Source organism: Halyomorpha halys, unplaced genomic scaffold, assembly GCF_000696795.3.
Source record: "Halyomorpha halys isolate HHAL.00 unplaced genomic scaffold, Hhal_1.1 Scaffold348.1, whole genome shotgun sequence".
Classification (NCBI taxonomy): Eukaryota; Metazoa; Arthropoda; class Insecta; order Hemiptera; family Pentatomidae; genus Halyomorpha; species Halyomorpha halys.
The window spans coordinates 278499-303790 of record NW_027116547.1 but is presented as its reverse complement, the minus strand read 5'-3'; the positions used below and the strand labels follow the sequence as shown (position 1 = coordinate 303790).

The window sequence follows — 25292 nt, the reverse complement described above, 5'->3', positions numbered from 1 at the left end:
ATATATAATTTGCAGCATTTTTATTTTTTTTATTTTGATCTAAGAAGCCTAGACAAGCAAGTGATGGTAATACCCTGACTCAGTTACTATTCCTCGATATGACATCTCGTTTTTTAAAAGTTTTATATTTGTAATTTTTCAAATAAATTTGTGAAGAATTGAAATTCTTGTAAAAATATTAGTATAAAATGACCTGTTTCTTTAAATTTTCCAGTATTATTTTTCCCAGCAGAAGAAAAAACAAAAATTAACATTTTTGGAAGTTCAACTTGCTTACACAGTACTTTATTAAAAACCTTAGATGAAGGAAGATGGAATAGCTGATTTTTGGTGAACGTTGAACAAATAAACAAGTGTTTAATAATACTAACAAATAACCTTTTCATGTTAGTTAACATGTTTTAGGAATATTTATTCTTAATAAACATCAATAATTTAATGTAACTTACGATTTGATGGGAGAACATATAAATGGTACTGGGGCCTCGTCGCAATATCTTCTCTTCTCTTCCTTCGATACTGGCTTTCGGTTTGAAAGTTTAGACTAAAAATTATCCTCATTAATTTATCATTTTTGTGGTATTCTATCTTATCAAAATATCTTATTCGTGATGGAAACAATATTTATCTAGGGTTGGGCACTAAGAAAAAAAAAGTCAGAATTGTTCGCAACCGTATGTAAGGACGTAGTGTGAATTTTTCGCCATCCAAAGTAGATGCTTAAATTTCCGCTTCTACCCACTTAATACGGTATATATATATGTAAATGAGTATATTCGAGTGTTTTAATGCTGAATAGATACGGAATATGGCTGAATTAGTAGTTCATTTTGAAGAAAGTCATGAGAGAAAAGAAAAAGAAAGGATGACTTGATTAAAACTAGATAAATTCATAGCAAAATAATAATTTATGAAGAACTCTGTTTGATCATTTGTTAACGCAAGATTATTATTGAAGCAATGGGGAAATGCATTACTCAACCCGTGCTATCTTCTGATAAATGTGATGAGGACTACCTTTACAGTATTGTTACAGGTACTATAACATCCTTGAAGCTAACAAGATTCCAGCACCTATTAAACCTACTATGGAAGAGTAATAAGTTAACCAAGGACTGGAAAATAATGATAACAGTTCATGTCTTTAAGAAAGAAGATAGCATAAAATGCAGAAACCGTAGGCGACCATCTCCAATATAGTGACCCAAGAAAGGTTTACTTCAGAGTCCAAGAGAAACGCCTTAGAGCAGCTATCGGATCACTTTCGGATGAAGCACAAAATGGATTCAAGATAAAAAGAAACTTATGTTTACATTAGGATAGATCTCTAAAAAGGCCAAGAAAAAATAACAGGTAAGGTTAAGCTTGATTCATAAACATTTGATACAGTTAGAATATAAGATGGAGAGCAGCCGTTAAAAGAAATTGTAGTAGAAAACGTGTAAGGACTAGCAATGCAGGACTTATCCATAGACAGAGAAATGTAGTCGGAACATGATATCTTACATCCAAAAGATTTTCGACATTGACATTAGCCAAGGTTTGCATCCTCCACGATCTTATGAAAATCAGTATGGTTATCAATTGAGATAGAACAGTTCATGACGATATTAAGGAAAATTAAATTAACGGCGCGGATAGAATGGTACAGCTTAATGGGGTGATAATAAAATAGTTGTACGATTAATGATACATTGTATCCTAACTAAATGAGCATGCATGAGTGGACTGGGAGATAAAAGAGACGATAAATCTTGAGAAGAAATGCTCCACTTAGTCTTTATGGTGGACAGCGCCGGTAGGTCATCCTGACCAAGCAGCCGAAATTTAGACCCTTCCGACTAAACACGTCGTCAGTTTCAAGCATTGGAAATGAGATAACTAAGAAAAGTCGAAGGAAATACAAGCGACTGTTTGAGGAATACTATAATCATAGTGAGCATGGAGAGAAGACAAATCAGAATGATGGAAGAACATCGACTCAGGACTGAAGGTGGTTTGAATACGTATCCCGCATTAAAAGCATATATCTAGAACTATCTGGGAAACTGTTACAGAGGAAAAAAATATTCCAAGACGACTAAGGAAGAGTTATTTTTTTTGGTAAATTGTTTGATTCTCCTAAGACCCAATTTTGGAAAAACAATGAAGTTGAAACCATCTACAACCTACTACAACTGAGCAAATTAAATGTTTTATCTTTTAACAATACGTTCAGTGTTCTTTGTATAACAGTGGTTTGTTTTGCTAAAGTTTTTTGTTTGTTTTTCATGTGAAAAAAAAAATTCCTTTCAGAAGATGGATTTATTTTTTTCTTTGTTATTATTTTTTTTTAGGGGCACAGTTTAATGTTATTAAAAATTAAATATTGTTGTATTTAAGGTGCAACCCACCTGAAATTTATGTTAATAGAGAAAAAACAAAAATTATCTCTTATTTTTCATTCGGAGTTCCGAATCTATAATATATAAAGCTACCAACAATACTTGCTGCTATTGATCAGATACCAATCAACGGCAGGTATTCATATTTACATTCAATAACGGATATCAATATTTAATGAATTTATTTCGACAAACCTAGGTCTAATAGTTTCTGAGATATAGTTTTTCATGAACGAAAAGTTTTATTCGAACAATTAGAAATCAACATTTTGTGAATTCGTTTTGGCGAATATATATTGACAACTGCTACTCCTACGAAAACCTTATAAACTACTTTAAGTGCATTCAACTACCTTTAAATTGATTGCTTTAAATAGACATCCGCCCGTATAAATCCTGAGGTATAGTTTTCCCAAAATAAATTTATATAAGTTAATTATAAAATTAAAAATAAACTATTGATTTTTCGTTATTGAATGTTGCTTTTTAAAAAAGTGCATCTCGGAAACTATCGAACGTAAACAGTTCTATCAGGCCTCTTATTTGATCAAATAAATAATGTTTTATTAGTTTTTTTAGAGTTGTTAGTGGTTATAAATGGAGCTTTGAATAAAAAAATAATTTTTTAAACCGCTTTGAAACAGTTGCCATTTTTTATTCCTCCAAACTATGATTGGCAAATTAATAAATTTTGATTAAACTATGCATAGCTTTCATTAAAGGAATATAAAAATTGAGGTAAGACAACTATTTGTTTTACCCTCGTACTCTAGGACTATTAATTGTGTAGGAACAGGAGTTTTTGAATTGGTAGATCTATTCAACTATTTATCTATTCAACTATTTATCTATTCATCTATTCACAGTTACTGTTATTTGCAACACCAATCCAATTATTTAAAGGATTACCTACTTAATATAAACAATTCATTTTTTATTTCATTTTTTAAATAACTATTTCTATAATTATTAAGTATATTCCTAATCCTGGCAGTAATAATTAAATCCTTAATATTTACCATAGATTTGAAAGTGGAGTAATCGTACTAGAAAAAATATAGCTTGTATATAAATAATCTTGTCTTGTTTTGATGGCATTAGCAAATCTAATGTAATATTTTTTAAATGAAATATACTCTTTCCTAAGTCAAATGCATTCAAAAGAAAAATATCACATTTATATGGAATTTAACATTTTAACGTAAACTACGTTTATTAAAAAAAAAATTCACGAATTCTGTTTAAAAAATTGCCATGAACAATTTCCTAAATCGTAACTCCTCGAAAAAAACTATTATATTCCAGTAACCAAAGTAAATTTCAATCATTTTCCAGTTTATTAATTATGAAATTAATGTAATTTCAAGTGTAATAAAATTTTGTAAAACGATTGTAACGTCTATAATAATGGCTCAATGATTGGGAACAAAACTGACTCCTTTCCAGTTTTGACTGGCAGTTAGCCAAACAACGCTAAATCACCCATCAAGAATCTCCCTGACCCACAATACCATGGTCGTCAGATACCACAAGCCTTCCATCTGTCTACAAATCATCCTTTTCTTGATTACTCCATCTTTTGATAATTTTTACACTTCTAAACTAGACAATGGAAACTAAGTATGATTCTTACACCAACATTCTAAGGCCTTATTGGAAAAGCGAAATAAGAACATTAAAGACAAATAAGCTTATTTAACTGAATCTGTTCGTATAAATGTTGTCCAGAAATGAAAACCTATTTTATTTTATGATACTGTTCCCTTGAATGAGAATGACCAGAACAATAGAATAACAAAGAGGGGATGAGCCATTGTTATCTATAAAAATCGTACATGGGTATAGTATATTCTATTCAATAACCTTAGTCAAATAAATTTCTAAAGATTTTGCTTAGTGATTGACGTATTTATCTAGAACTAAGATGGAGGATGACAGCTGTCAAACAAAAAAATTTTAACCGTGTTATTTCAAACTGACATAAATGCTAATTCAAAAATCCCTTATTAAAATACCAGCTTTTGTTTCAAAAGTGTTAATTCCCAATCTTATAAAATAGGTATATTATATTGAGAAAAAAAAATATCATCAAAATTCCTTGAGATCCATACACTAAAATCGATGTATAAACTAAAAGTTGAAAGTTACTGAAAACAACACATGTGGACAAAGAAATAGATTCCAAGTCGTTGTGTGATAGAAAGAAATAAAGAAGTACATCACTTAATGATAATACACATTAGGTTGATTGTAAAGGTTACCACGGAGAGTAAGGATCATATTCCGAGGAAAGCATTGGATGACCATGAACAGTAGGATTTACCACAATACGCAACCAGGAAAGCACACCAGTTGAAAGCATTAAGTATTTAAGCTTTAAGCACTTGCAGAAACTAAGTCTAAGCTGAATAAAGGTAGGTTATCGCCAAGGACATAAAACCAAAAGGAATATTATGAACATTCAAAACTCAACTGGGCAGATCATCGTCTAATGAAAGTAAAAGTCGACTAAAAATATTAACATAGAAAACAATAAGAATTTCTGCACTTTCAGCACGCTCAATTTTTATAACAGCACGCAAGAATTTTCAGCACGCTCAATGTTTTCCCTCTTCATTTAGTTTTCGTACCTGATTTAATTTGTCTTTGCAAACATTTTCAAGAAGGTCAGTAAAGGAAGGAGGCGGAGGTGCCCTACTGGATTCTATCGCTGAACGACTTGGCCTGGAAAAGGCAGCAGAGATAGATTGCCGCGTTGATGGTGGAGGTTGGAATAACATCCTATGTGGTGGTGGTGGTGAGAGGATCATTGGTGTTGGTGTTGGTGGTACAACATAGATCTTCGGCTCCGATAATCGAACTGTCTGCTGAGGCGACGACAGTACAGCTGGTCCAACCTGTATGGCTGAGTCTACAGAACTACAAGGATGTGACGACTGTGATGCCCTTGATAATACTGAGGTTTGTAACGGAGGATCAGACTGAGTCGCTTTGTTGAAGGCAGGAGGGGTCAAAGGAAGATTGGACGAAGATGGCGACATGTTGACGGTCGGAGAACACGTGTTTATAACTGTTGAAGGACTAATGCCATGAGAAGGCAGAGAAATATCTGCATTGGATGGTACAGGATTGACGGCATCTGGGAGTGAAGAACTAACAGCAGTGGGCGGCACAGCATTGATGGCAGAATGCAGTGATGGACAGTCTGTAGGAGGCGGTGGTATATTAACTGATCGTTTGCTCTTTCGGCACGCGGCTATTCTTAGCAGGATCCTCGACTTCTGATCCGGTTCCTTGGTAATGTTCTGACCCTGCGTATTGTTGGACTCAGTGTCATCATTGACTTTTGATTCTTCCAGTTTACCTGAGATGGAAAGTTCACTCTTCGCGGCAGCCCGTGCCTCCAGTAGCTGCATCGCGTACGGCTTAACAGGCTTACGTTCTGTGAGAACTTTCAGTATCCTTTCTCTCCTTGATTGCAGTACCTCTAAAAATAATTATTATTAAAATAAGCAGTCTTGTTTGAGCTCAAGTAATTTAATATAAAATAACGGAGAGTTTGATTAAATTTTACGTTTTTGTTTGGTAAGTTATTTCAATGGATGATCGTTTTACCTGGATGCTTAAAAGAAGTATAATAGACTTAAAGTTGGTGAGATAAGCAAAAAAATGTGTAGCATCTATAAGATTTAGTAGAGCTTGGTGGGATACAATTAATTTCTTAAAAGAAACAGAAAATCTTAAGTCGTCATAATAAAACTAGACATTCATATTTACTCACCAATGAAAATATTTAACAATAAATAAAATGTATCCTAGTTTCAAAAATTAGCATTTTTTTGTGCTTTAAATCTATTTTACCTCATGATAATAATAATAATAATATAAATTAGAAAATAATTGAAGCTATATACCTTTAGATTCAAGTTTATGAGCATTTAAGTAGTTTGCATGTTTAATCTGCAATAATTCCTCAACATAGCTCCTAGATTTAGTATTTGCATGTTTTTCTAGAGAAAAAGTTTTTACAAAAATTAATTCAAATAATGAAGAAACAAAAATACATCTGAAAATAAAATACAATATTTACCAAAATTACATGCATCGCATGACTGGCTGGAACCCATTTTCAAAATCTATCATCTAGAGAACAAAGTTAAAATAAACATGATAGTAGTTCTAGAAATGTAGATTTAGTAATTAAGCTAATCTGTCCTCAATACTAGTTATACTTAGAAAATTGCTCAACAAATGAAAGGTTATCTACGTCTTTTAATAAGATTAGGAAGGTCAAAAAGCATTACGAAAAATAAAATTATATTAATGATCTATGGAGGTATACCAAGAAGAGATAATGGAAAGAGTCATTTTATGATTCATGAGACAAAGAAATAAAAAAAGAATGATAGAGAAACAGAAAAATCTATTCTTAACATAGTATTATGAAATAAAAATATTAGTATTAATATTGATAATAATGATGACCTGATTACAATTCTGGACCACTAAGGGCAATTTTGAAAAGAATTATTATTATATAAGTATTATTATTATTATATGGGCAACGGAGGTCTAAGTCCTCGCGTTTTTTGACGCGGGTTTTCGTAGGGTGGTTTCGTCAATCCTATTTTTTGTGAGTGCCACCCATTGGCTAACGGGCCTCACAAATGCCCGGGGGGAGGTTGTGAGTGAGTTTTGCACTATTTTATGCTAGAAAAGAGGCCCGGGTGGGACCGGGATTTGATTTGACAACCTTTGGGTTAGTAGACTGGCGCGTAACCACGCAGCTACCGCTGCCCCCTAATCAGAGTAATAGGAGTAGAAAAAAAAATTTAGAAGAGACACAGAAATTTTTATAGGACTTTGGAGAGTTATTCTCAAACATAGACAATTTTAAGGTCCAAAAAAATTTAGAAAGCTCTTAGTTAAAACCATTATCAAGATAAAATTTATTGTAAACGTTTTTCCTGCAGTATTGTGATCAAAAAGATGCAATGACAGTTAGTTCATAAATAATCAGGGCAATGATAAAAGAAACCTTACAAAATCACTAAACATTGAATCAATGCTTCATTATTGATTTTAAGATTTCATAAGGATAAATATTAAAAAAATACTATTTTTTCAGTAAAATAATTTTCAACAATGTACCTTAGTAATCGACTAAGATAAAACAAAAAAAAAAAAAAAAACCACTGCTTCAAAATTTAAGTTACATTGAATCTGGAGCAAAAACAAATCTGCCTATACGCCGTCCGCCAGCAATATTTCAAAATTGTGAACAAAGTGAAATCCAAAATACAAACTCTTTGTTAAAATATTTCTTTGAGATAATCAATAATATACGACTTACTATTGTTGATTATCCCATAGAAAAATTTTAACAATGAGTTTGTATTTTGGATTTTACTTTCCTCACAATTTTGAAATATATTTTGAATCTGTACATCATTATTATTAATATTTTTATTTCATAATACCGTGTTAAGAATAAATTTTAGACAAACATTAATTAACAGAAACAAATTTCGGTCTTATTACAATTATTATAACAGTAAACTAACCGTGTGTACTTAATTATGCCTCCCTACGATGATACTAAATTAAGAAAATTTTTTATTTCATAATTTTGAAAAATTATTTTTTGTTTGAAAAATATAATTGATAATTATTTTGGTTGATCTACTATCAGGTACTTACCCAAAACACAAAGAGATAAGTTGTTTATAGTGGTCCTTACCATACAAAAAATGGCGAGGAGACAGATATGGTTTTATATTTTAGCATTAAACTTCAGGTTAATTTTTATCATATTAGGAATATGAATAAATTAAATGTGCTAAGGGAAAGCCTCTTCGCCTAAAAGATTACCTTTAAAATAGTGTTTGTTTTATCTTTCTAATAAACCATATAATAAAATTTCTGCCATTTACACTGGTAAAAAAAAATCCTTAATAGTTTTTATCACTAGAAACATGGAGGAATCAACATAAAAAAAAATTATTAAAACTGTTCTAGCAACCATAATATTTTATTTTCGACCACTTGGTATGGGTTGATTCCATGGCAAGTAAATCATTAGTACAGCATTGAAATTCCGTCTATTATAAAGAAATATTTACCGAGGCATTATTATAAAAAAACGATGTATAGTCATCAATGAAGAATATTTTAATTCATTGAACTTGAAAAATATTTACAGTTTGAGAATCACCTTTAATATGAGATAAAAGCGGTTGAAAATTGACAATGAAAGGGTGGAAAATAGATTAAAGAAAAACTTCCAAGACATGAAATAAATTCAAGAAATAATACATTTTGGAACATTGACAAGACCCGTTCCAGTGTGAATTAGAGGTGTGTAGGACAGGAGTGAACGCATCGAAAAGACCTTATCTTTGGAGAACAGAACGTGTTGTCTAGGTGTACAGGATCAAGGAGTACGTTCCCTCTACTCCCTTCGACCGCTCTCTGGAGAGCCTCTTCCCAAAAATCTCATCGACTCAAGACTAACTTGTGTTTGCCTTTACCAGTTTTTCATTATTTATCAATTAAACGAAAACTGGAAACGGAGTCACCTTTTCCCGGAACATTTATTTCAAATTCTTTTTTGATTTACATGTATGAAAATTTTCACTAACCTGTAATTGATTTTATGATCACCTACAAAATTTGACTAATTAGTGTTATTTTCTTAATTATATTGTATGTATATAGTGGCAATTACGTAGCTAAGTACTTTTTTTTCTTGATTTGTTGACTGTCGTTAAAGAAGTTCCAATTCAAAAGATATGATATCCAATATTCATCGATGACCAATTGCTATTTAAATTGGTAAGTAACCGTAATGAACTGAGCAAGTGAACGGAAGTATCTGTATAAGTGAACATGAGTAACTGAATAAGTGAAGATAAAAAATTAATGAACGTGTGAACGTGTTCAAAAACCTTGTCTGTGAATGGAGTGACCGTTAGGAATTTGAATTCGGCAAGTTACCTTTACACACCTCTAATGTATTGTAAATTTAAATGGCTATAGGGCTTAGGAATCATTTAAATTCATATTATTATATACATACTATTAATTTAAATATATAATTTTAAGATACTCTGGTAAAAATATCGCTTCATGTACATTATCTTCATGCGGTTATCGATCTGACAGGGCCTAAAGGAATCAACAACATCGGATGAGTGACATGGATAAGGCAATACATACAAAGAGATGTATATTTGACAAGAGGCAGCAAGGGTGCATAAGGTTCGAAGCGCTAGGCAGCTTTCACCTGTTTCTCCAAGACCGGATCACTTCCACAAGAAACTGCTGGAAAACAAAACAAATAATGTTAAAACTTCTTAAGTCATTTACTGAAATTGGGAAATAAGCCAAATACCATATTGCAAATCTGTCTGAGGGGCAGAAAACATCGAACTACTTTCCCTCTTATGTCCATAAATGTGTAGCGACACCGCTACCTGGTAGTCTGTACTAGTGGTTCCTAAAGTGGGCGCTACCGCCCTCTAGTGGGTGCTGCAGCGATTCAGGGGGGCGGTGATGGCCATAGGGGCGCTGAATAACTATTAGTTGTCACGGTCAACAATATTACTGCCGACGAAAATAGAGCCAAGGATTACTAAATTGGTAGCTGCACATCATCTTCTCATTAAGATGATTTCGAATGTCTTAACTTTTTTTGTATTACATTATATTCTGAGTGCAATAAATAGTTTCATAATTTCAAAGTTCAATGTTTCTAATTCATATCTTTCTTTGCTGTATTTTTCGAAAAAGGTAGAAATGTGAATGCATTTTGTATTTTCTATTAATTACAAATAAAATTAAAAAATTTCCAGGAGGCGCTAAGTAATATTTTTTCTGGAAGGGATAAAAAAGTTTGGGAACCACTGGTCTATACTATAACTACTACAGCCGCCAAAACCGCTCTGGCCATTCATGACGCAACTTACCAGCTATCACGGGAACTACTACTGGCATTAGGCAAACGCCATTTATACTATTCATTGTATATATTTTTATTTCATACATGTAACAACTATATAAGATATTTTTATATTCATAAATGTTCCATTTGAATTAGTAAATATTACAATTGAATATGCTGATCCACTGAAAGTTAACGTCTTACACGTTGTATCTCTCGAAGGCGTTTAATATTCCAGACTTGACTGGGCCAAAATTGTAATGCCTCAATGCGAATCCCGCCTCACGGGAATCACTTCCTCAGAAGGAAGAAGATAATAATGTGCACAGTGGATCAGTACATTCTAGTGCTATATTTTTTGAAATGTATATTTTCCTTTATTTATCTGCCTTCTCTGAGTCTCTCCTCCTTTTATACCTTCTCTCCTATTGTAAGGGCCGACGGCTGGCACCTATTCCGGACATATATGCCCCTTCGTGCCTAAGGGAATATCACCCTGTAGAATGAAGTTATCTTCGTGCAAGGCCCAGCGGCTGACATCCATTCCCAAATTACATTCTTCCTTCGTGCCTAGTACCCAGTCGAACGAAGTTGCCATCCTTAGAGGACTTACGGCTGGCACCCGTCGGACACATCCTACCTCATTGTCGAGGGCTTCTGGTCAAAAGTACCTACATTATCAATTTGTATCAAATCTAACAAAATCACCTCGACAAATGAATACTTGGATTGCAGAGAGTTGGGAAGAGTAAAGGCTGAAGGCGGAGTGGGAACCCAAGTTAAAAGCATTAAACTGAATGTTCTCTTTAACAACCTTATTTTTCTGAATTTTTTTCATAGTTACACTAAATAAATAGTTAATACTATTTCAAGAACATTCGTCACAAGTGTTTCCTTGTTCTGTTTTTTATTCGTAGTGTCTACCACTATTTATTTCCGCCATTCTAAAATGGTAGGAATTTCAATTTCGTCAAATTTTCAGATATAAGAAAAAACGTGGAAGCTCAGACTAAACTTTCACTTTTGGCATATGACCGAAAATATTTTAATTTGCTCTAAGGTAGGACTTTTTTCTCATACCGAAAAATTATATCAAAACCTCTTTAAAAAGAACTCTTCACATTGTTGAACTGGTCTGACGTGAAATAAATGATGAGGGAGATTGTCGAACTACTGGAAGGTTAATCACCTCGTATGATTAGGTTCGACATTTCTTTATGACACTGAACAAACAGTCCACGTAGAGGCGCACTACAGCCTCATTATAGTCAAGGATAATCCCATCGTCAACCGTATCCACCTGCAGAAAGAGATTCAATTTAGTAAGCCTGGTTCAATTCCTTAATTACATCAACAATTGTTCATGGTTTGTTAGCTTCCTTCAAATGATAAATGGTTATTTTTATCCAGAATGCCGTGAAGGAATGCTACTGAGTTCCATGTTAAGGATCAACTCCAAAACAAATTGGTAGTGTCATTAATTAGTTTCATTAAACGAAACGTAATTATATCTTACCATGAGGTATCAGAAAAGTGGCTTACATACATTTTAACCTAACCCTTCATATAATCTTCATTGTAATGAAATCTTAAACCAAATGAGGATTCTAGGCAATTTACCACATGAGGTTCCACATTATAGACATGGTCATTCAAATTGTTTCATCAACAACTTTGAGGTTATAAAAAGCACTCGAGATAAATAAGGTATTAATTTATTTAGTATTTGCAAATTAACAATCGTTAAAAAAAGAAATTTAAATATATACATCTTGGTAAACATTCCCAAGAGATATTTTTCTTGATCATTTCAGAGTGGCAGAGTACCGTGTCACTTTGAATTTTTCTGGTGTTTTCCTACCCATTTCAATGTATTAGGTCTCAATGTTAGCCCCATATTAGCCCTATAATTTGCGATAATTAAATAAAAAGGAAATAACTTTTTTCTTTTAATTTTTAGGTAAAAAAAAATATTTTTTTCTTCAAATGCCGTTGAAAGATGTTCTCTTACTAGTTTATTATTTTACTTTCCAACCACTCGTAGGAAAGGAAGGTATTACGACCGCGTAAAATTTCGACATGCAGCTTTCAATAGATCTCTATGTGGGTTTCAATACCACCCGATTTCAAAAAAACTAATATTAGTCATTGGTCTCTTTTTATGTATTTGCCAAGATAAACTCTTGAACGGATCGGCCGATGTTGCTTATTTTTTTCTAGGATTCCGATCTCCGATCCCTATGTACCAAAACGGTCATTCTGGGCCCAATATCGACAACCTAATAGCAAAAATACGTATGTAAAACCTTAAAATATTCTATATAAATTCTTTTTTTCATATTGAAAAATAACACCATCGCTGTGGATTCCCTCATATTATATTTTTTAAAAATGGTTTCTTATATAACAAACATCCACCTGAAAAAGTAAGAAAAACTACCCATACGTTTATTTGAAAAGTAATCAAAGATTCTAAAACACAAACTCATGGAAATCGGAACAGTATTAACTGAGATCTGGGGTATTGGATATGCAACCATATCTTAAAAGTATTTTTTAGGGCCGGTTGCTTACTTTATACCGCGTTTTCTGGACTATCCGTTAAAATCGATCATCATTCACTATATTGTTTATATGTATATATAGGTGACCGTAAAAATAATGTAAATGTAATAAACCCTGTAAGGTAAAATGTAAATAAACCCTGACCATCTTATTATATATCATTCACTATACTTTAGAGTTTAACCTCAAATCGAGAGTAAAACTTTACCGGGCAACGATGTCCGTTGGTAAAACTTGGTTAACGGATTTATTTAGGTTTCACTAGTAAACCATACACCTCCTTACACAGTTTCAGTTATGATTTTTTCTGATATACTGGAGAGATGGGGTAAAACGGAGAGGTTTAAAATCATCGCGTGCATCTGTCTTCAGGAAACGATACTAACTTAATTAGTAGATAACAGCTATTGTTTCGAAATCGCCTGATTTCATTACTACAGAGGATTTGTGAGATTTGTAATTGAGGTACAATCTTTATTCCGAAATGGGATGTTGTAGTACTTTTAATATGCTAACGTGTATTGTACGTTGAAAGTTGTTCAAATAGTGTGTATACTACTTAATGTTATGCATTTTAGAAACAAAATGGTGTTGATTAAAGTTCCATTGATATATTTTTTTCTAGTCCAAATATGACCTCAGATTATATTTGGGGAGCAGGGGCACGATGTGTGAGAGTTGTTTGGAAAAGTGCTCATGATTTCTCAAACACGTTTATTAACTAAAAAAAAACAAAATGAGGTTGAAAGACAGCGAAGAGTGTGTGACAAGCAATGCTTATATGACTATGACTTCTCTGAACAAAGCTGGATGTTATATTTTTTACAGCTTATAAATACGTTGGCTCTTCAACTGTTATTGGGAGCTGAAAAGTGAAAACGACGAGGCAATTCACAATAATGTGCTATTCAAAATGAATAAGATCCAATAAGAACGTTGAAAGTGATAAGTGGCTTTGTAATAATATTGGTTATGGGTGGTTTCATCTCCGGCTGACCTTTCATATGGAGCAGGAAGAGAAAAATGTAGTTCTTTTGTTTCAATTTTGTATATATGAAACTGAAATAACGAATAATGTTTCTTAGTTCATTATTGTTATTTTATATACATTGATCAAAAAAAGTATAAGTACACCATGTTTTTAAAAATTTAATGTACTTTATTTTAATAAAAAATTATTAAAGTTTTTACTGTCCAACTCTCTTTAAAAATAATTGTTTTCATGAAAAAAACAAAACAAGATATTAATTAAAAATGAAATTATTATATTTTAAAAAAGTATTTCTGGGGCAAAAAATTATTCATACAAGTGAATATTGAGAAGTTTTAAGTAATCCTCAGGTCAAAACCACCCCAGGACTGGTTGTGGATTAGTAGGTTCAAAGGGTTACTGATAACCCTCACTAATTGTAATACATCAAGCCAGTTAAGACTTTGCAGCTCCAACAATGGGTCGTAAAACATGTGAGTTGAGTTCCGTCATTAAAGATAAAATTGTTTCCTTATTCCAACGAGGTTTCAGTTTTAGGGATATTGGTAAACGCGTTAAACGGATCATTCAACTGCACAATATGTAATAAAAAAGTTTAAAACTACTAAGGAAGCCAGAAATATTGTACGAATAGCTGCAAAAAATCCAAAAATAAGTGCCACGGAATTAGCATAACACTTAGAAACAACATCTGGTAAATCAGTTACACCCTAAACTATAAGAAATGTGCTTCATAAGGCAAGCTAAAAAGGAAGATCACCCAGGAAGAAGCCATTTATTACTGAGAAAAATCGACTCAAGAGGTTGAATTTCGCAAGAGAAAAAGCTAACAGGCCTTTGGAATTTTGGAAAAGTATTTTGTTCTCAGACGAGAGCAAATTTAACATTTTTGGATCTGATGGAAAGAGATATGTGTGGAGGAAACCCAAAATGGCACTGGATCCAAAAAACATTGTTCCCACAGTTAAGCATGGAGGCGGTTCTATCATAGTTTGGGGCTGCATGAGTTGGACAGAGGTAGGAGAACTACACATAATCAATGCTATTATGACAGCAGACATGTATGTAGACATATTGCGTTGCAATTTAAATAAAAGTATTGCAAACTTAGCGATTGAAAAAACTTATTTATTTCAACAAGATAAAGATCCCAAACACACCGCAAGAAAAACCAGTGAATGGTTATTGTACAATGCCCGTAAGGTATTTCCTACGTCTCCTCAGTACCCTCATCTGAACCCGATTGAGAATTGATCGGCTTTATTGAAAAAAAAGTTCAGACTTTCGTCAAGTCAAATGTTCAAATATACAAGAAACGTGAAGCTGAAGACAGCGTGAAACGAAACCAGAAAGGAGGAAACTCAAAATCTGGTGGAGTCAATGCCTTGAAGATGTCAGGCTATAGTAAATGCCAAGGGACTTCACATTAAGTTTTGTACATATGCATTAGTTATTTACAATTTTTTGGTAATATTTAACTGTACGAACACTTTTTTGGCCCCCCAAAAAATGTTTTTCTAAATATATTAATTATATTTGTAATCTATGTCTTCTTTGTTTCATGTAAATATTTATTTTTCAACAAGAGTTGCATGATAAAAACTATAATAGTGTTTGGCGAAAATAAAGTTTATTTAACTAAAAATAAATGGTGTAGGAATACTTTTTTGATCACTGTATGATAAACAAAAGGGTGTGGATTTGTTTATTTTTACCTATTTTCGCAGTGAGCTTAAGTTAGCTATTGGAAAAACACAAATACTATGAGTATTAATGTATAAATTGAGGACGCTTAAAGTAGATTCTTTCAAAATGTGATCCAAATAATATTTAGTGAGAACAGTGGATTTTTTTATTTTTAACTATTCTACTATATCGTTGTTATTTTTAATGTCGGCCCCTTTTCTAATAACGTATTATGATAGGCAACGTTATCTATGACCAAAACAGCTGTTAGAGGTAAATTAGGTACTAATTTTTCCAGTAAACATTTTCCTTAATTCGTTGCATTCATGTCATGATAATCTCCACGTTTAAGGTGAGATTAAAAAGTTAATAAGGCTACTGAGATTAAAACTCTGGATTAGCAATTATCATCCTGGTTCCCTTGTTAAGGTTTTTTCTATAACCGGGCTGAGTTCCACCAGTCCAGATGAAAATTTTTGTACGTTGAATGAACTTAACTTCCATCTGAATAAACAAGGGCGACCTTCTTTTTGTTATTTACCGTTTCGGTTCAAATATTTTATTTTTAGAGGCGGTCATTTTTCTCAATCAAAGTTTTTCATATCCACACTTAGCCCATTTGAAAGCTAAATTTTGAAGTACTTTACGAAATGTGTATTTATTTTCACTAAAATTAATTTCTGAATGTTCCCTTATTTTTTATAAAAAATTGTTTTTTGTACCTCACGTACGTGTCCAGAGACTTGTGCAACCACCCCCAAAGAGTAAATGTTCAGGTTCCCTTCGAAACTCGTTTAGTTTTTATTAGTTTTGTTTTAATAATTCGATAATTATACATCTCCTAAATGCTGGTTTGAAGGATAATTAAATGTTCTCATGAACGAAAGTAAAAGAAAAAATAATAATAATATGAACCATATTAGCGAAGATACAGCAAACATTTTTTGTATTAGATATTAAAGAAAAAGTTGTTAGGAAAGTGCCCCTCCCCCCCCCAGATACTATTACATAAAATACCGCATCACTTTTTTTACTAGTTTCATTTTATGGTTTATTAATAAGATATGTTATTAAATTAAAATATAAGACAAAAGATTATGAAAACAACGATATAAAAATATCTACTTTTTTAAATTTTACCTACTCTGTTTTTCATCATGGCAGATTTTCTTGGGTCTCCCGACCAAAATAACCCAATTTTTATGTTTCACATTGAAGCAAGAGTTTTTATATCACAACAGTTTCATCGCGTGGTTTCAAAGTATCGATTATTGAATCGATCGTTGCACATCTGGCAAAAAAAAGAAGATATTTTGTATTTAATGTATTCCTTAGATTTTAGCGTAGGCTGTAGTTATTTATGACAACCCTACTTGCTCTGGAACAGTTTGCAGGATATCAGTAACGAAAATAAACCGTTTATTTGACATTTTTTGGAATACGCGCGATTAAAAAATAAATCAAAACTTTTTTTTTGTCAGATGTGTCTCAGTTCAAGTAAAGCGGTAATATATTGATTCTTATGATATTCAGGACATTTTAACAGTCAAGAAAGAGATGGAGAGTATTGGTAATAGTTTACCTTAGCTCCCCCAAAAAAGGGGGGAACAATTACTTCTTGACCAGACTATACGTCGATAACTATATAGGTTAGTTTATAATATTTCTTGACCAGACTATACGTCGATAACTATATAGGTTAGTTTATAATATTAACTGCCTTTTAAGAGGGAAAATTTCTTTCCCTTCACGCTTACTTCTTTCTCGCTTTAGTTAAAGTTTAACTTATAAATATGGACATTTAATACTTTTGATGTTTACGACCGATATTACTCTCGGAATCTTGTACTTTTTCCCATATTAAACTCTACTGTTAGACAACCTTCAGTATTAGATATTTAATATTAGAATACATTTTACAAAATAGCAATATTACAGATATTGCAAAATAAAAATATTAGATATTATACATTTAAAGCAATCATTGGAATTTATAACCAGAAACTCTACAAATAAAGCATTTATTTTACATTTACTTAATAGGTAATATACATTTTAATGCTTTAATTTTACAAAAAAAGAACTTATATGCACATTAATATTGTATATGCAAATATGTGATGTCAATACAATTATTTGAGGGGGGATGTAAAATTTCTTAATTGACAAATTACGTCTAATGATCCCATATTTCTATGTCTAATAATATCCTAATTTTCCCATAGGTATAATTCAGAGGTTTGACATTTAACTCTTAATCTGCTCTTTGGATATAAGTCCGAAGATTCTCCTGTATTTATTGGGTCAACTTAGTTAGACTGTTTCCTTATTAATTGTTTTCAAATAGGAACTTTTTCTTGCTCCTTTAGTAATACGTTCTTAGGTCCATTACCTCTAGAGGGAAAAATTCCCTGTTGAGTGGGCGGGTAATTCATGTTTAAACAGTTTGTACAGTCTGGTCAAGAAGAAATTGTTCCCGCCTTTTTTGGGGGAGCTGAGGTAAACTATTACCCAAATATTTTTTATAGATACCACATTTCTTGATTACACAACTAAGGCAAATTATATATTGCAACACGGAAAAAAGTGCTTTTATATGAGCAATCAAATTTACATTAAAAAAACAAATGCATTTTACTGACAGTATGACCAACAAAGCAGCATTATAAGGAATTTGTAGCACTTTTTTCTTAGATATCTTTGTACATTGCTCATATGAGTTCCTCTTATTTAAGCATTTACTTAGCACGAAAACTGAATTATGTTCTAAATAATTAAATAATATAAAAAAAAAAAATTCACTACTCATTTGGATAACGATCCTTGAGAAAGTATATAAAAATTGGCATATGAACTAAAATTACCACTCACCAAATTTTAAATATGACTCGACAATCCGTATCTGGAATGATTAATTGTCATTACTAGATATCCGGATGAATTTACTTTCGAGATCAAAACCACTTAAAAAAAAACTAAGTGCAATAAAATGAGGTACTGTTACATACAGTAACCTCCGCTACGAAATAGGATTCCAAAGCCAGTGCCTTGCTGATTAGGCACATCCACGATTTGGTTTGTGAATATTAATCGAAAGAGAAAAAATGTTTGTTCTTTAATATGGCAAAAAAAAAATTATATCATTAGTTCCCATTGTGGATACATCACCAAAATATCTAGATCACCACGAGGATTAAACTTCCAAATAGAATCATATTAAACCACAAATGACAAACTATTTGATTGATATCAATGCACAAGTTATAGAGGTTACAAAAAAAAAATTAATGATATAAACTATTTCCTCATCATTTCGTTATAGTAAACTATAGACAAATTTTCACTAGAGTTCGTTATAATTCAATAATACTACTTTCAGTGGCAAAAAGGCATAATACTATATGGAGGGCGCATAAGCAAGGTTAAGTACTTATTACCATATTTTAAATTTATTTCTATTATTAACGTACTAAGGTAATATTAGACCCTTGGAATAAATCTCGTTTTCAGTGTGTCTAGAATAGTTTTATAACCTATCCTGTCCTAGTTGGAATACATATAATAAATTAACTAAAATACATTCAATGATGTAAAAAAATGTCCAGTGACATTCTTATGTAATGAAGAGAATGGTACCCATGTTTCGGTTCTGGAACAACACAAACATGTTATGTTTAATGTTTTGTGAGAACGGGCATCTTGGACAAATTTGAAGAACAGGGAAAAATATCAGGAAGATGAGTTATCTATATAAAACCAAGAAATTTCAATGTATCTTTTAAATGGCATCGTTTTACCATTTTTGTCGTTACCATCATATTGAGCGAGTAGTGCCATCTTTACATTATGGGCCCTGAGAGCAATTTAAGCAGTGACCAATTTTGGCAGTTTTTGCCGCGGCTCCCCCCAGCTCCCCTCTGCCTACGCCCATGATTCCCTTCAGTTGTGCCCTGACCAATCCCATCTTTACGAGTACACCATGTGCTCACGGGGTCGCCTTACTCCTATGACCTATAAATTAAAACGAAACATGAATAGATTGAGAAGTAACAATGCTTGAAGAATTATTGTGCTGTATATCACTGATGTTGATGGAAACCGGTGTACTTAATCAAATAATAGTTCAGATTCTAACCTACAAACATACAATATTGAGTTATGAAGTGAGAAGGCCCATCGCCATGTTGGAGTAGCGGTCAGGGCCGTCAGAGGTTGAACTTCCAATCAATATTTTATGTGTTTTATTGTTACTAATAATGATAATATATGGTTAAGGTTTATTATGGAAACCTTACTACTTATAAACACCAGACACATTTATAAATTAGCCAATGCAGTTTAAGTAAAGTAAGATAAAAGTACGTGATATTATTTATTTTAGATTTTTCATTCAACTCTTCCCTTTCTATCAATTCAAAGAAGTCTCCACTAAAATTAAAATTAAAATATTAAACAGTTAGTTATATTTTTGAGAAACTTAACGTCCTCATCTTGTTCGACCCTTTTTCCTTCCTAAGAAATATGTATGTGCAGCATTGTTTAATTTTATTGTAATAATTGAATCCTGATTTTCAATATTTTCTGTGTTAGATGATATACATTGAAATGGAATTATTAAAAATTAATAAACAGTCCTATCAATAAGTTAAGTTAATATGTACAGAAATAAAAAAAAACACATTATACAGCTTTAGATCGAAATATTCAAAATCAAAGGGATCTATTCAAATTTGTGGTGCACCCCGTAGATAGATCCAGGATGATGTAGAAGCTCAATCTAATTAATCATCTTCACTCCAGTTCCCCATGCCTTACTTAGCTGAACCGTTCACCTTCCCACATTTACTAATTGCAATTATAGACTAAGATAGCTCATATAGGGTTCTTTGACCTCATTCGCAAAACAGTTAGCTCTATGCTATTTGATAACCAGTTTGCTTACTCATTAACGATCTTAGATATCATCAGGCGGGTGCCATAACCCTGCTCTCCTTCTAAGCAAAAAAGACGCTAAGGGGTGGAGGTGGCCACGCCCCTTAAAGGCAACTTTACGTTGAAGTAAATAGAGATTTCGCACATTAATGAAATCATCCGTAAAACTGCTCATTTAATCGTAAATGTGTAACGAATAGAAGTTTTAGTAAATATTATTTCCAGTAATTTGGCATATCTATAATGAAAATCCATTTAATAGTTCTCGAGAAATTTGTGTTTCCTTCTCTGTTCTGTTCAGACTCATGTGAATATTAAGGAAAAAAAAAATTATTTACAGTACCAAAAAGTTAGGAGTGAATATAAAATTGAAATAAGTTGGTCAATTTTTCAATTAATGTTTTCTAGGAACAGTTAACAAACAATTTTTTTTCAGGAAAACATTGAAATATAAAGATTGATGAAAATAATTATTTCTGATATAATGAGGAAAGGTTTTTACTAAAAAAAAAAAAAAATAAGGAAAAAACAGCAAGAACTATTTATTTTATAGAAACCTCATATCATAATATGATGTCATTAATAGCCTAGAGTTGACTAAGCATAAATTGGTAAACTTCAGTGCGAATTTCTTCTTTAGGGAATTCTCCTGCTTAGGAGGTAGTGAGTAACAATATTAGTACATTACATTCTAGTGATATTTTTGAAAATTTATAATGACTTATATTTCACTCTTCCTTCCGTGGAATTCTCTTCCGTTCTATACCCAGAGGTTCCCAATCTTATACGGTTTGCAGCTCCCTAAATAGTCAGATTTTTTTTGTAAATTTTTGACTTTCTCGAAAAATGTCCTTTTTAAAAGCGATTACTCATTTAACAGCGAAAAAAAAACTGATACTTACTATTTTCGTGCTATTTAGTGACTAAAGCATGAGTGAGGAATCCGTACTAGTCGCACTAGCCGTTTCAAAAAGATGCAGATTTGAAAGAAAACAATGAAAAACTCGAAAGTTGCCAAATTCTTGAAGTTTTGCCAGTATATACGACTGTTGGGGCAAAAATTGCTGAATTAGAAATTCCAAGAAAATTGCCGAGTTGTTTAATTGAACGTGGTGTCGACATAATGGCGCTGCGAAATATTCAATTACGCACACTTTGAGAATCACTGCTATTATATCTATTATTCCTTCCGTAAACACAGTTCGTTCCCGTAGGACTTGCCTAACCATTCGCGACTGTAGGCTCGTTCAGAGCGAAGATTCCATCCTCCGAGGATTTACAGCTAGTACGGCCATAAGACTAATCCTGTCCATTCATCTCTTATCCTATCCTCGATGAACACCCATCGTCGAAGCCTTCTAGTATAGATATCTCCCATATTCAATTAGAGTCAATACCATTTAATCTAACACACCCATCTTGACAATGTGAACTGTTATCAAAGCAACTTATCATTATCGTACTTACAACATAAATTGCAATATATATTATTTTTAATCTTATGATTTCTAAAGACCTCATTCATTGCTCTTGATCTAATTTTTTTATTTACAGTCATATTTTAATTTATTTATTTCTCAGAATGGGAATATTAAAATTTATCTCCGGAGACCTCGACGGTATAAATATTGACTGACACAATTGAGATTCGAAACAACGTTCTGAACCAAGCGTTCAGTCACCGTTGTCCCAACGTGCTTGGACATCACGTTCTTGATGTGATATTAAGATAATATTAATAAGTTAATTAATAAACCCATACGAGTTAGAAAAAAAACTAATTGCAATCAAGATCTAAATGTAAACCAATTCTATAGGATATCCGTAAAATATGAGATAATTTCGATTATACAAAGACCATTAAATCAGCTTGGATCACGTAGATCATTTTCATTTGTTCAATTTATTTTTTTTTTATTTGAAATTAATGTGAAGAAATTCAGATCTGAATGTAATGTGTTATTTTTTTAAATGAAAATTGACTCATTATCGACCGGAACTGTAAATTATGTTTGGCTAGAAATCTAAATGAAATAATTTAGATCAGATTGCTTCTGGTACCAGAGTTTAGAGCTTTGAAGTATGTTATTCCAAATCTAAAAAAACAAAAAACCAACTCCCAGCTGGTTTCGAAGAAAAGCCGCGGACAGCATACGTGGACAAGTTGGATAAGTTTTCAACTTTTCGGTTTAACGTATCTAGAAACGTAAAACCTCAAAATTTAGGGATCTTCAATTTTACTTTCACTTAACTATATACTATATTGTAAAGTGAAGTATTTCGATCGTGAAAAATTTCTAACTCTTTTTTACGACGGAAATAGACGTTTTGAGGTCTCTGAGTCCAAATAACCAAGTATCACACAGTGTGTGCGTGTCTTCATGAAGGTGGTCAGCCAAGCACAAAAACGATAAGTGGCACGAAAATGAAATGACATATTTAAGGCGGACTTATGCCTGGAGTGAGACAGCAACATTTTTGGTGAAATTGATGACATCAAGTGCCACTTTATAGAATCGATTTTGATAGAGCTCCTCAGTATCAGTATATCAATGTGGAATTGGATGTTTTTTAATATTAGAAAGGTCTAATTCTCATTGAAATAGTTCGACATGATTTTTTGTATTTAAAATAAATAACCATTTCACAATGTTGGCAGAACTAAATAATGGATAAATACAAAATATTTAAAAAAAAAATTATGAAAAAGGAAAAATTAAGACAGGTTCAAATCGGAAAAAACCGAGAATACAAATTTTTATAGCAATAGAAAAATAAAAAATTTTTAGACATAATTTTTCTTGTCTTTTAATCTGATTTCTTTATGGTCACAAAAATAGTCTCCTCAAATAGGAGGCTGATTTTAACTAGAGAGGGAGGTCAACTTATCCAGTACAGAATCCCCTTTGCCCACCCTTCCGAGAATTGATTTTTGTCAGGGAATACTTTGACCAAGTATACCAGACAGAAAGTATCAGTCACTGGTGAGGAACAGATACAACTTACCAGGCAACCAATCTATATTCGATTACAATCATAAGAGCTAATAGATTAATGATAGAAATTTGAAAAAAGAGGATTAACTTGGAATATCAGTGATGAGTTATTTAAATAAAAATTTATTTTCAGCAGCAAAAGTTATTATACACTTTTGTGCAAACTGCAGAAAATTGATGAATATAGAGCTGATGTATATGATATTAAAATGATTTTCAATTATCAAAATTAGAATGAAAATTTAATAAATTTTAATCAAGAAACAGATTTTATGAACTTGAATAAAACTATCATATCTATTTTTAAATGTTCTCTCTCTAAATCCTTTGTAAAAGTATATTATAATTTTTAACACATTTTAGCATTTGCTAGAATTTTTTTTTTTAATGTCTATTCTTAGAATAAAAACGAACATAGAGGTCACCTGATTCTCAGCTAAGTTGAAACTTTAATTATATTAATATAAAAATATTAATATGGTAATTAAATGACCTATAATAATTCAACAATTAAAAAATATTAAAGAGTGGGTAGGTTAACCTTAACCAGATATTCTCTTGATCAAGCCCCTTAAAAGTTCAAGTATATTTTATAATCATTAGTAGCAACATAATAATTTCTAAAGTTATTAGGTGTTTATAACGCATCTGATGAACATCACTGGGAGAAAGTAGAGATCTAATTAGAGAAACCAGATAATGAACAGCCGCTGTTCCCCAAAGCCAGTAGCGCTGAGAAGTTTTCTAATTATTCTCTGTAAGTGCTAAATTGATCCTGTAATTTAATCCATAAGTAAATATTATAAATAGTAGTTAATTGAAGCTTCTTTAATGAATGATATAAATTGAAGGTGGTGAGGAAGACATCAGGATAGGCATTTTTATAATTTTCAATATATGTATTGTTATGCAATTATTTATTTTGTTGATTTATTTAATTTGGATTGATTTTCTCTTCAATTGACATTATATTGTATGAACTGATTTTATTTAGTCTAAATGAATCAATTAGTAATACTAACTTTCATACTTAAAAAGTTTGTATTTTTAATATGGTTTTTTAAACAAAAATAAAACGTTCATCTGACTACAATTAATATGAGATTGAAAAATAGCATAGCAAAGATTTTATTTATATAAGAATCTAATTATTATAAAATTAATTAAATCAATAAAAATTTCATGTTATTTGATTTTTTCATATTTAAAATATATTTTACCTTGTTTCTTTTAGATTACAATAAATTATATGAAAATAAATAATAATACACCATTCTAATAAATAAAAAATAATTATTATTAATAAAAATAAAATAAATTAACTTAAAAATGAAAACGTAGGACTAGAAGAATTTAAATTATATAAAATGAAACCGAAAATCATGGTACTTGTTTTTGTATTTCTTCTTGTCTTTTCCTTCACTGAAGTTAAATTCATTTCCGCTAACTTCAAAAATAACTTGAAACTGATATAATTATTTTCATAGTTCAAGACCTATTATTGTTGATTTTTAAAAAATAAGTTCATTTGAACTTAGGGAAATACATAAGTTCAAATTTAAAACTTTTGACTGATTTTTCAAAATTACCTCCCATCATTAATAAAGGGAAATTGCAACATAAAACTCATACAAGTCTTAACTGTTCAACATCCAGCTAAAGACTCTGCAATTTCCTTTGATTATGTATAGCCAATTCCTCATACGGCTAGCAATCTAGTTAAAATTAAAAGTCTAACTTATACGATATTCTTTAATTTTTAACTAACTTCAGTTGCTTACTTTTATATATATATA

At 31.7% G+C, this 25292-nt stretch overlaps 1 protein-coding gene and 1 long non-coding RNA gene across 7 annotated transcripts in view; one reads left to right on the top strand and one right to left on the bottom strand.

Annotated features, from left to right (window-relative positions):
• The window catches only part of LOC106681568 (uncharacterized), a 22117-nt gene extending 3509 nt beyond the window's left edge, over positions 1 to 18608 (bottom strand). Inside the window, exons 1-6 of one of the 6 annotated variants that reach the window (XM_067053306.1) lie at positions 18440 to 18608; positions 9463 to 9707; positions 6475 to 6527; positions 6299 to 6394; positions 5015 to 5871; positions 450 to 544 (exon numbers count right to left, since the gene is read on the bottom strand). In XM_067053306.1, coding sequence (XP_066909407.1) covers positions 450 to 544; positions 5015 to 5871; positions 6299 to 6394; positions 6475 to 6511 — 1085 coding nt within the window. In that variant the 5' untranslated portion in view covers positions 6512 to 6527; positions 9463 to 9707; positions 18440 to 18608. Of the gene's footprint in view, positions 1 to 449; positions 545 to 5014; positions 5872 to 6298; positions 6395 to 6474; positions 6528 to 9462; positions 9708 to 16708; positions 16829 to 18439 lie in introns of those variants that run through there. The other 5 variants (XM_014421926.2, XM_024361773.2, XM_014421927.2 and 2 more) reach the window with 5 other exon arrangements.
• A 7-nt stretch (positions 18609 to 18615) lies between these two features.
• Positions 18616 to 25292, top strand: part of LOC106681563 (uncharacterized) — a 39041-nt gene continuing 32364 nt past the window's right edge. The window contains exons 1-2 of the long non-coding RNA XR_010845099.1: positions 18616 to 18989; positions 24130 to 24253. This is a non-coding gene — a long non-coding RNA (uncharacterized lncRNA). The remainder of the gene's footprint in view (positions 18990 to 24129; positions 24254 to 25292) is intronic.